At 26.4% G+C, this 13,578-nt stretch overlaps 2 protein-coding genes across 2 annotated transcripts; one reads left to right on the top strand and one right to left on the bottom strand.

Annotated features, from left to right (window-relative positions):
• Positions 1-5,469: 5,469 nt before the first annotated feature.
• On the bottom strand, positions 5,470-8,057 carry GO595_003006 (uncharacterized protein; the record flags this gene model as incomplete). Its single annotated transcript, XM_067915980.1, has 2 exons — positions 5,470-5,497; positions 5,581-8,057. 2 exons carry the CDS (start codon positions 8,055-8,057, stop codon positions 5,470-5,472), a joined length of 2,505 nt encoding a protein of 834 aa, XP_067776807.1.
• A 3,022-nt stretch (positions 8,058-11,079) lies between these two features.
• Positions 11,080-12,108, top strand: GO595_003005 (SNF7 family protein; the record flags this gene model as incomplete). Its single annotated transcript, XM_067915978.1, has 1 exon — positions 11,080-12,108. One exon carries the CDS (start codon positions 11,080-11,082, stop codon positions 12,106-12,108), a length of 1,029 nt encoding a protein of 342 aa, XP_067776806.1.
• Between the last annotated feature and the right edge of the window lie 1,470 nt (positions 12,109-13,578).

Genomic DNA, 13,578 nt, shown 5'->3' with positions numbered 1-13,578 from the left:
ATATTTCAGAAATGGGCATTTGGGCCCGCCCCTAATACATTTATAGCCAATTATCATTTTCTTGTTGAGCAGGTTTATCAATTTCATTAATTTTTACTTCTAAAATCATTTCATTCGATGTTGATTCTTTAGATATTGATTTATGTGTTCCTTTTTTCTTTTTCCTGATAAGGAAAACAATTAAATCTGTAATTAACAGAATGACAACAATCCCTCCACAAATACAACCAATTAATAAACTAGATGAAAATCTATCATTATAAATTTCATTTTGGATATAAATTGTAAAGACACCTGAATAAAATTCAAAAAATGATGAAATTACAACAACTGTATGAGACAATATCGCACGAAATAATAGCGAAACAATAAAAGTATTCGAATTGTATAATAAATGTATTACATTGAGAAAATGTGTTGCTTTGTGCGAATGCGTTAGAATGCATACAAATGTTGTAATTCCAATCACTGTCACTAATGTTCATCGATGTGTTTTTTGCCAACATTAACTATAGGAAAAAATGTAAAATTTTTTGTAAATGATTTATTTATTTTTTTATTTTTATTTTTATATGTATATATATAATTCACTCAAATGATTTATTTTTTTAATGATACTTCTCAAATTTTTATGGAAATTGTTTCTGTAGTATTGCAAAATATGTTATGGTGTCTGAAATATAAATATGCGTAATTATGGTACATTTGGAGAATTAAAAGAAACTTAATGAACAGTTAGCGATTGGACACCAAAGCCAACATTAATATATGCACTTACTGAAACAAAAGGATTTATTAAGTTGAATACATTCACCAAATCAAGAAGAAAAATATGGACATCATTATTGGCGTATTGATTGCTGTTATTATTGATGTTATCTTGTTATATTATTAAGGTTGCACTCCAGTAAATTGAATAAAAAACGATCAAATCCATAATTCGTAAACGGTCGCCACCGAAAAAATATTGTTTTGTTAATAAATCGATATACATTTATAATTTTAATCTGTAAACCAAAAAAATATTTACAATTATTAATGCTCTTTGTTAAATACTAAATTATTCTAATTTTGATTTTTTTATGATAGATAATCAATTTCACTATAAATTAGAAAGTTGAAAAATCTCTCTATTACATTTATGAGAATTATATGGTATATTTAAATTTTCTATTAATTTTGATTTATATTCAGTTAATATTGAGTTCTATTCATTTCAAAATCAAAAAATCATGAAAATTGATTTTGAAATATAATAAACAACTTAATAATTCCAATCGATGTTACCATTTTATTTAAGTAAATTATTATTTAATTCGGAGATAAAAATGTTTATAACAAGCAAATACGATCAAAAAGCATAGAAAAGACCTAAAAAGTTGGAACATAAAAACCCGTTTTCGAATATATTTTTTTTATTATTTTTTATATTTAGATATAATTCTCTTGCATTAAATAAATAACATTAGTATATATATATATTTTATAACTTATTATACATATTTCCGAATGTACATTGAATACAAAACGATTAAAAACAATTCAATTATAAAAAAATGAAACTTAAAATGAATAGAGAGGAATGGATATAAGAAATAAAATGAAATAAATAACATCAAAGTATTGTAAAAAATATTTAAAATAAAGTAATAGAGAGATATTGGATAAATTTCGAAAAAAATTTTCAATTGTAAATTACAAGATAACATCATAATATTATCATATATATATTTAAATTTAAAATATCGTTTTCGAAATAATAAACAAAACATTAAACAAATAATTTTTCAATTGGGTATATACATAATAATATTGAAGAAGATCCTTTAGCAAATGATTTTAAAGAAGGTAATTACCAACCGAATTTAGCATCGAAATCATATTTAAAATTAAATCATTATTTACTGCTTATTTAACAGCACCTTTTCACACCATTCACAAACCACTGGGTTTCTTGTTCTCATATTTTCGATCAAGTCCTTAAAATTCAGTGCCTTTGCGATTCTATATCTTTCCACCAAATTTGGTTGGTTATCCAAAAATCTTTTCATTCTTTCAGTTATATTTTCGTCCACTTTTTGTAATTCTTTGTATTTCTTCACAACTCCGTCACACAAATTTGATGTGATTGGTCTAAAGTATTGAAAAGCTGTCAAAAAGTCATCGTTCTTAACTTTGACAGATTGAGCGAATAATGCTTCAGCCCAATTCGGCTCTGTATCCATATCATAAGCCACAGCCACAGTTAGAGCGAATGGGAATTCTTTTGTACACATCATTTGTAACACCTGACTTTTGTTTAAATGGAATACGATAGGTTCAGGAATTTCTAATTGTAATGATATCAAAGATAACTTCTTCAAACATTCCATTGATAAGCTATAACATTTTTCATGTAAGAAATAAGCCAAAGCCAACAAGAAATGTCTAGAAGCTTCTTGTAATTTTTCACGGTTTAATATTTCGTTATTATTGTTTAATATATTATTACCATATTCCATTTGTAATTCTGCGTGATCACGGTACAAATTATATTTTAATGTTAAATCGAAATATTTTTCAGGTTGAAACATATGTTCATGACGAGCGCAATTCATAATCACCTTTCCTACCTTATCATTTAAGTTAATATTTGTCAGTAAGTCAAGTTTATTTTGAGATATTAATAATTGGAAATATCTTGGGATTAATGAAGGGTCAGGGAATATTGAAATTATATCGATTATCAATGAATATTCATTTGAAGAAGCCAAAGATTCGAGTAAAACATCTAAGAATTCGGAACATTCATCAATATCAGACATACAAATTGATGAATGTAACAATAAGTTAATAATAATATTTAATGAAATATTTTTTTGTTCTTTTTTTGCTATTTCGAATAATTGTTCACTTATCAAAGTTGGTGAATCATTTAACTTCATAAATTCGATAAATTTATCTGAGTAATCATTAATTTGTAATGTATCTTCTTCTTGAGATTTATTATTAGTTAATATATCATTTATATGATTAAAATATGCCTTTGCTAATGAATATGAAGATTCTTCGATTGACATTTTACTATTTTGTATTAATTCTTTAATTAATGGCCAATATTTATAAGTCACTGAAAGTTTTGATTCAATAAATTCCGAAGTTTTCGAATGTATTGGATTAATATTTTGTAAACCTAAAATCTTTGCAGCTTTATAATGTAATGATATTAAAGTAAATCTCCAACCATTTTGTAATGAAAGATTATCTAATAATGATTCAATATCATTAACATTACCAAACTTTGTAATTAATTTCATTTCTTCTTCTGTTAATTGATTATTTAATATAATCTTTTGTATTATTTCTAATAATTGTATATTATGTGGATCTCTATTTCTCCATGCACATATTAAATGTGCATCAGAAGCTTTATGTTTATCTAAACATATATCGATTGCTTGATCAATTGATATTTCAAAGAATCGTTGAAGGTTTTCTAAGTTTATAATAATTGGTGTAGATATAGATAATTTAATTGATTCAGGTACATTTTCGAATTCGATTTCAGGAAATAATATCTTTAATATATCTTTTAATGTTGGTAAGTTAATAATATTTGATACTTGTGGTATTTCTATATGATTTTCTTTACAAACATTTAAATATGTAATTAACGCTAAGATATTTTTATAAAGTTTTGTATCTTTATCATTCATTATATCTTTAATATATTCAATAATTGGTAATAATGTAATTGGTTGACAATAAGGTATTAATGAACTAAATAAATATAAGAAAAACATTGGATTAATATCTTCTTCTTTAATTGATTTAATAACTTCTTGATGGATCTCTAAGATTTGTGTTGGAGTTGAAGCTGTAGAATATTTAAATTCTAACCATTGATATATTGCAGAAGTTGAAGAAATGTTTAAACATTTCGCAGCTTCTTGTCCTAATTCTAATGAATGATTTAATACTAATTTTGATATAATTTGTTCAGGTTCTCCTAATAAATCACAATGAATAATAGCTCTACGAAAGTTATCGAACTTACTGATAACTTTACAAAGTTTAATACGTGATGTAATATTTAATGGGATTTCAACATCTTCTAATACTTGTAAAAATCGGAACACATGAATTTGTGATTTCTCATTACATTTTTTAGATAATGAATTTATCATTAATTGGAATATATTAATAATTTCTTCAATAGTTATTTCACCCATTAATTCATCAATAATTTTATCTTTTTTATTTAATATATTATTAATTTGTGGTAATTCATTTTCTGCTCTTCTAAATGCAAATAATTCGATAGCTCGATAAAAATGTATTAATTTAATAACTATTGATGTTTCTGAGAATAATTCTAAAGTTTGCATTAATTCTAATGATTTATTCTCTAATAATAATTTATATAAAGTTTGAAAGAATAATGTAATCATTTGATTATGTTCTGGTGGATTTTTAACATCAAATGATATCGGAACATCTGTCATTGTTAACATAGTAACATAAGCACATAATAATATATCAGAACCTTCTATCGAAGTCGCTAATAATGAATATAATTGTACTTTCCGATTTAAAGCTTCTTGTAATAAAGAAGTTTGAGGTGATTGATCTGTCCTTCGAACAGCTCGATATACTACTAACGCAGGTAAATCTGATGATGAAGGACCTTCTTCAGTAGGTAAAGATTGAGTTAAATGGAATAACAAATGTGCTTTAAGAGGATAATCTTTGGGCATTTTTTCTTGTACTATTTTTACTACTTCATTTATCGGATAATTTGCACCTAATTCAGCAGCTCTATCTATGAATAATAATAATTCTGCTGTCCGTGAATAAGAAGCAAAATTAATAATTGGTGTATAATCTAAAGGTAAATTACATCTAACATCGATTAAAGTTGTTAACAAAAATAATTCTATTTCTGTTGGCGCTAATTTTTTCTTTATATTTATAGCAATTTCTTGATTTTTATTTGAATATAATTGTATTAAATCATCGATTAATTGATTAACTTCATTTTGTATTTCAGGTTTATTTAATATATCGAATATTGATATAATCATTTTATAATCAATAGCAGTATCTTTATTAAACTTTAAATCAATTAATTCGATAAATGAAAGTACTGCTAATCTAATTTCTTTATCTAGAAATGCTTCTTTAATACATTGTATACATAACTCTTTAAATTGTTCTTCATTAATATTATCTTCAATAGCTTGTTGAAATGCACTTACAGGTAACATTGATTTAACATAATATACATATGGTGGTTCACTTGGGGAAGTAATTAATTCAGGATGATCAAAATGTGGAAAAGGTGGTTGTCCTGGAGTTTTCCCATAATAATCAGTGAATACTTTTGAGAAATCATATTCCGAGAAATGTGATTGTATTAAGTCATGTAATTCTAAATCATATTTCGAGGTATATATTGGTGATCTCCATCTACTTGAAGGAGGTTCTTTATTAATTGTTTGTGGATGTGGAATAATACCTTTAACTAATGATGATAATAAAGGATATTCATTCTTTAATCGATTACTTAATGCTTCTGTTTCTGGTGAATTAGGTTTAAACTTTTCAGGATCTTTATTCCAGACAAATGAACCTAAAGGTGCTAATGAATCATTTGGTAAATGTTTCCATAATTCAACTAAATCAGTGGAATTACTTTTAGCAATGAATTGCATACATGATAATGTAGCATTAGCTGGATCTCGTTTTACCCATAAATCCCAGATAAACTTAATTAATGGTTCATTAATATCACTAATATCTATTTCTTTAGTATTCGGATGTGATATTACAAACATTTCAAATGGCATAAATAATGATTTCTTAGCACAAAAACTTGCAAATTGTTTAAAGAATGTGGTTAAGTTTAACGTCGATTGTGACCACCATTGTTGATCAAATAAGAATTTGTTTTTACAGATACGAACAAGTAATAATTCGAAATCTTCTAATTCATGTTGTGCAAAGATTCCTGATTGACATAATATATCTAATAATGTTTCAAGTTCATATGTATTCATTTGTGAATGATATTTATTAATGAACTTTAAACATTTAAGTTTTGTAGTATTATTACCTTTGTTTTTATCAATTTCATTCTTGAAAAATTGCGCCATATCATTCACTCGATGTTCACAATGTAATATCCATAATTTCTCGATAGATGAACCTTCATTAGTTAACATTTTAATGATATTTTCAGGTTGCGCTTCAATTAATGCTATATTACCTAAGAAATATCGTGGTGATTCAATAATAGGTTCATCAGGTATCTTAAATAATGATGGAAATATCATTGCTTTCTTTTCATCAAAATCAGAATTTAAATCAATGATTGGTTGCCATGCAGGTAATTTATTATCATCAATAACTCTTACACCTGGTGATGATGAAAGTTTTTGTGCTACTTTAAATGATGTTGTTGGATATTTTTGTGTAATCTTTAATAATATTTGATGATGTTTTTCATCTAATTCATTTAACCTTCCATTCTTATTTAAATATTCATATAAATATGAACGAGTTTTATTACGAGTCGTTTGTCGCCACATTTCATATAAATGATCAAGTGGATTTTCCCCTAATTGTTCTATAAGTTTTATGGATTCATTTATGTTGTTTTGACATATCTTGGACCAAGATTGTTGTAATACTAAAGTCCTAAATAAATAAAATGGCTCAAAATCATGATATGAATTTTGTAATGATGGTAACGAAGTAGTAATTGTGTTCTTTTCTAAGTTATCTAATACATAACTTAATAATTCGGCATCACGAATCTTTTTAATGGGTATTTGTTGTTGTGTTTCTTGTGGTGGTGCATCAATTGGTAATCGTGGATATAATAAATTACGGAAATTACATAAAGAATTAGAAAATTGGTCAGGATAAATAGTGCTAGAGATCTTCTGGATACAATATGTGGTTACAATGGAATTAATAGATAAAGCAAATGTTATATTTGATGTGTTTTTAAGTATGTCCGTTAAATCTTCAAGAAATTGTAACGTGTTTTGTGGATCAGAGGAATTAAGATATGACTCGACTAAATTGGCGTCTTGTAGTTTAACAGCATATTGTGCTATTGAATGATTACTTGTGTTATTATTCTTTTGTGATTGAATCATTGATAGGGCGACCGTTATCGGGAAGACGTTAATTAACCGTAAAAAATATTTCTCTTCGTTTATGGTGTATAAACCTGAACCTGAAACAAAGATTGGTAAAAAATGTGATTTACGTGCAATAACAGTTCCTTCTGGTGTACAAATTGCAGAATCTTCGCCATAAAATGATACAAATGTTGGATTAACTGTTGGATTAATGGCTTGGATTGTCTTTGTCTTACTTCCATTGGTTGCATCAAAAACATTAATTTCTTCCCCATTACAAACTGCAAATAATGAAGTTGATAATGAACATATTGTAGATCCTTGGAACTGAATAGAAGAAAGATGTTCTAAGTTTGCTGACCAAAAATGAACTTCGGTTGAAGAAAGACCTGCTAAGTAAAGACCTGAAAATGCAAATTGTATACATGAAAATGAATCAAATTTTCCTGCATTATAAACTCCATCTAAATAAAAATTGTACCTCCTTAAATTACTTTGTTCATCTAATAAAAGAATAGTGTTAAAATCACTGGGAATTAATTTAACAATTTTAAATTCTGTTTCAAATTCACAAAGTTGAGCAAATAAATGATCTGTCTTAATATTATCAAAAAATGGAGCAACTTTGTTTTTTGGATTGAACTCAAGTGAGTCTGGAGGATAGTAATCAGAAAAAGAATATAATTTAATTGTCGTTTCATTAGAAGTAACAAGCATAGATTTGTCTGATATAGCTGTTTTAACAAAAATATAATTTTGAACATCTGGAATTATTTGAATTACCTTCTTGTGAACAAGAGAATAAATTTGTAATTGGTTTGAATCATTAAGTGACCCTATACATTCGTAATCAACTTGGATATTCGTTTGGTTTGGCTTTACTCCAATTTCTGATGGTATATCGCCCAAACGACTTATTTGCTCCATTTAAAGTAGTTTGTGATTTTGACAAAGTCTGTTCAATATTATGTCGTTTAAACGAATTCATCAAATACAACTTATTATCACAAAAAAAATTGATAAATATAATACATTTATTCATACAAAAATATGATTTAGAAGATCATCTATATTTGTTTTTTCATTTTCATTAACTTCTTTATAAAATGTTCTACAATTTGTTAATTTAGCAATTTCTTCCATTATTTTTATTCTATTATTTCCAAAATAGACCAAAGTTCCACCTGCATTCATAAATATTCCGAATACTAAGCTTGTTATGTCGGTTGTTATGAGTACCTCAGCTTTACTAATTTCTTCTGCTATTTCAGATATATCATCTGTTTGCGGAATTTCTTTTATATTTCTTTCTATCTTATGACTATCCATAAGATTTGTAAAGCCTTTGTCACAAATAATTGTTCCTTTTGTCATGTTTCGAGTTGTGTACATTTGTCGAAGTGATTGTATAGATTCATTGTCAAATTTTTGAAGAATTGATAAAGTATAATTTTCATAATCATTTGATTTTATGTTATTTGGATATAAAACAAACCTTCCTTGAATAAAACAATGTCGATCATTAGTATGGTAAACGGTCACTGGTGCCACTTTTTCTAAATTAAACAAAAAGTGACTCTGTGAACCGTTAATTAAAAAGATTTCATTTGTGGAATTTTCTTGAAGAGCTAAAAATGATGGAATAATTGCTTCAATCAAAATATTAAAAGGATCTGTTCCTTGTATTGAAACAAATATTGAATTATGATGGGTAAGATGAGTTCCAAAAATAGTGTTCCGAAAATCTTCCATACAACGATAATCTGTTTTAATTGGAATACTTTGAGAATCTGAAAAATTAATAAATCCTAAGTTGCCATTCTGTTGCGAAGCATAAACTAAGTAATTATCTTGGATACAAAAATTGGTGATTTTTATGTATTTATCTGTTTGTGACATTGTTGAAAATCCATTTGATAAATACTGTGTAGAGTTTATAGTTAGGTGAGAAGATCCAAGTATTTGTTTATGACAATTTACAGATACATCAATATCGCCTGAAATTGATTGCAATATGAAAAAAGAAAAATCTGTTATATTTGTTTCAAGATCTAAAAAATTTCTGTATACAAATTCAAGTGATTTGTTCCCTTCTTTTGTATTTATAGATAAAAGATATGGTGCTACTTCTTTTGGATATTGTGGGAATTCAATAACCTTAAAATAAAATGTAATTCTACTTTCGTTTTGAATTGATTTAATAAATTTAATTCCAAAACAATCAATTGGATCTTCTGTTTTATCTAATGGGAAATAAGGTGGACCATCATTAAACAAGAGAAGAATAATTGTGAGAATAAATGTCCACATTGCAAAAGCTGGAATCCCAAAAGGAAAGAAAAAGGATTCCCTCATTATCTGTCATGTGACATGAAAATGTTATAACGTACGACTGAATTAAATAACGATAGGAAATTAAATGATTTACTTAGAAAACATTTTTCATTTCTTCAAGGAGATATTACAGTAAGCAAATTAGAAGCAACAACTGAGATATCCACATTTTCTGATAGTGAAAGCTCATTTATTTCTTCTATTTCATCTTTTGAAACCAAAATATCATAAAGATACGAATTGTTTCCTTGTTTCATTTTCTTAATATGAATTTCTTCTAACACATGTAAACACAATAAAATCTGTTTTTTATCAGAATCGAACATCATAAAAATTGCATCAAAGAATTCTTCTGACAAAATTTGATCCAATATTTCTTCATCATTTTCTATATTTATCAATAATCTTAATACTTTTAAAGCAGCTATTCGAGTTTTGAAGTTACCAATACCAAACAAACACATTAAAACTGGTACTAATCGTTTTGTATAACCTTGATTCATTTGATTAGAAATATAATAAAGAGCAATTTTACATGCAATACAAATAGACTCAACTTGTTGTATGGAAGGTTTATCTGTGGGATATTTAATTTGTGAAAGAATTGTTGAAAATTTAATATTCGGCATTTGATATTTACAAAAAATTTCAACTAAATGAAGTGACCTATAGACTAAATCCAAACTATTTTGATTTTGTAGTATTATTTTTTCAAGTGTAATGTCGAATTTTATATTTGTAAGTTCGCCAATTACATTTTTATTCCAATTGATCATTAATATTATTGAGTTAAGTGCTTGAATCGATACTTTGGAATCAAGAACTTTCATAGAATCTGTGAAAGTACTCATGAAAAGTTTGTGGGCAAAATAAAAAGAAGATTGAACTAGTGAATCATCTTCAATTTTGTGCATCATATAGCAATTTAATACAAATGATATTGATGAATTGTAGTCATTGGTCTTATCAAGCAAAAAATTTAAGAAATCTATTGAGAATATTGAAATAGCATAATCTCTTAAAATTTCATCTTCCTTTGAAATTGTTCCTACAACTTGTAAAATGAAATCTTGATTCTCAAAATCAACCATTGGGAAAATATGAAATAACATTTCTACAATATGATGCGGAATTAAAAGATGGTTATCAAAATTATGATTCACAACAAAGAATATGTTAAGTAGTGGTAACATATATCCGATAAATGGTATTTGATTTTCATTAAAAAATGAGCAAATATGTTCTAAAAAATCTTCTGACTCTGCTATCTCTGGTAACCTTTCGTACATAGAATAACATTCAAAGTCAGGAAGGTTATTAAGTGCTTGGAACAATTGATCAAATTCTCTATTTTCATGAAGAGTATAAAACATTCTACAGAATTCTTCAATCCAAATATAATCTTTGAGATCATCATTTACTATTGATAAACACTCTTCGTTATTTGTTTCTAAGATTTCATTTTTAAATTTTTCCATATTAAATAAATAAACGTACATATTTCCTAAAATTTAAAAAAATGGATGATATTTATTATGAAGCCAAATGTATTTTTGATAAAATGTTCCATCCAGAAGATTATGTATATCTTTATCGATATCTTTGTGAAAGAGAAATGGATCAATCACAATATGATTCACAAATCAAATTTTGGTCAACACTCATTAAAAGATGGGGAGCACAAACCAATTGCTTAGAATTTTCTGTTGACCTTTTATCAGAAGCATTAGCTTTTAATACAGTTTATCCTCCACTTCGCCCAGCTATTGATTTTCTCGTTAAGCAAAAGATCATTCAACCAAAGGACAAATATCTTCGAAACTCTTCATTAATATCATCTATTTCATCTTGTTTAATTGGACTTTTTACAACATCTCCACCATGTGATATTTATATATTTTCACAAAATCTCAAGCTCAAAATACAACATTTAATCAGCGTTGTTGAGTCTATGTCCTCGTCACTTACAGATGTAGTATTAACCAAAGAAGAAGTCAAATCTAAGATAAGTGACATACCAGAAGATTTACTTTTTACGGAAATAAAACGAACCAAAGACATTAAATCATTTGAAGATGGCTATTACTTCAAAATTAAAGGGATTATAGTTCCAAATAATGACACGATTAAAACAATTCTTCACAACAAGCAAACGATACATAAGATACAAATCAAAATTGATGAACTTAATACGAAAATATCTGAATCAATTGCGAAAGCACGAGAATTAGCTCGTAAAGGAAAACGTGACGAAGCTAAAAAATGTCTTATGTACAAAGCTTCATATGAACGACAAGAAACAACATTATCACAACTTTATAATCAACAATTAATCATTATGCACAAATTTGATCAAAGCGAATTTAATAGTAGAGTTGCTTCTACTTATGCAGATTCTGTCTCAGCAATGAAACAAACGAAACTTCCAACGCATGATGAAATAGATGAGTTAAATGACGACATCAATGATTTGATAATTGCTGCTGATGAAAACACAAATTATATATTATCAAGAAATGATGTTGATGAAACAGAACTCGAAAATGAACTTAAACAATTAATGACATTAGATCAACCATTAACTTCTAAGTCAAATAATTATACTCAGAAACAATCATATAAAGAACAAATGCTTTATACATAAGAAAAAGAATCTTTCAACAAAATTTGTTTATGTTGTGATTAAACTTTTGATATTTATAAAAATGAGTGATAACTTTGGAAATGTGTTAATTTTACACTTGTTATTTTATTGGAGATGATCATTTCTATAATGTGCGATTGATAATTTCTCATTTCTCAATTTACTTTTTCTTTTTATCTGTTTTCACAAAAAAAAAAAATTGTTGACTTTTTATGTAGCTGACAATGTATTATGTTAAATATCGATTTTTTATGAAATTTTCTTGAATGAACTATTGATTGAATATTTAACGATATAAAAGAAGAGATAGAAAATTTTGAGGTTATTTAATTTTTTTATGTTCAGGATTCCAGTGGCATCACTACCTCTTTATAAACAAAAACTTCTTAAACAAAGTATAACTTCCCCACCTATGTATATATTTATTCAAAGTCATAAATATGATTGGGATTTGCAGGCTGTTATATATGAAATTCAAATAGGGATTCAAAATATGAACGATATTGTAATAACTACATATAAATTAAGGTTTTCTGACCTACAAAAGATGGATCAAACATTAAGGAAAATAGATATATATAAAGATAAGCTTCCAAAATTTCCTCCTAAAAAATGGTTTGGAAATACAAATGCAAAGTTTTTGCAGCAAAGACAAATTGAACTTCAAAATTATTTAAATACTCTTACTCAAGACTTTAACATCCAAAGATTATCTGAGTTTCAGGAAGTATTTCGTGAATAGAATATCTCTATTCGATGCTTCGCATAAATAATCACTTAATCATAATTGTACATTGATTATGTTAATGTCGCTCATTAATTAAAAAACAATAAACATCAAATTAATTTGAAACTATCTTTTATTTTAAATGAAAAATTATTTCTCAAAACATAACTTTATGATGATTCCTTCGACAAATTTGTATGTAACTAAATTCATAATTCAAAAAACAATAAACAAATAATATGTAAAACTTTATCATTCAAAATATTTTAATTTTTACAATTCCAAAATCAAAAAGACACACAAAACGGTATTCAACAATTATTATAATGTTATAGGATCATCGAGAGATCTTGTTCAATTGCTTTTTAAACTCAGAGAATGATGAGCAAATTTGAATTTTGACATTTTTTGTGATCTAAAAACACACTACATAACCATACACAACTGATTGATGTTAAGGTATTTTTTGTTATTCACTGAAAAAAATGATTTTTTTTAAAGATTTTATTTAAATACAAAAAAATGTGTTTGGATAGAGATTTCTTCGGCAACTTTATGGAATTGATTGAATTTGTTTAAGAACATACTGAGGAATAGGAATAATATCAATAAAATGGTCTATGTGATCATCCCAACAATGTTCAACCAACATTTCAGGTGATTCTAATGGTATATTACATATGTTACAATAATTACCTTTCCTTTCATCAAAAACAATTTTATTTGTTTGGACCTGTTTCAAA

The sequence above is a fragment of the Histomonas meleagridis genome, assembly GCF_020186115.1.
Source record: "Histomonas meleagridis strain 2922-C6/04-10x chromosome Unknown contig_20, whole genome shotgun sequence".
Lineage (NCBI taxonomy): Eukaryota > Parabasalia > Tritrichomonadida > Dientamoebidae > Histomonas > Histomonas meleagridis.
Note: the sequence above shows the minus strand (reverse complement) of the source record. Positions and strands in the feature narration are given on the sequence as shown.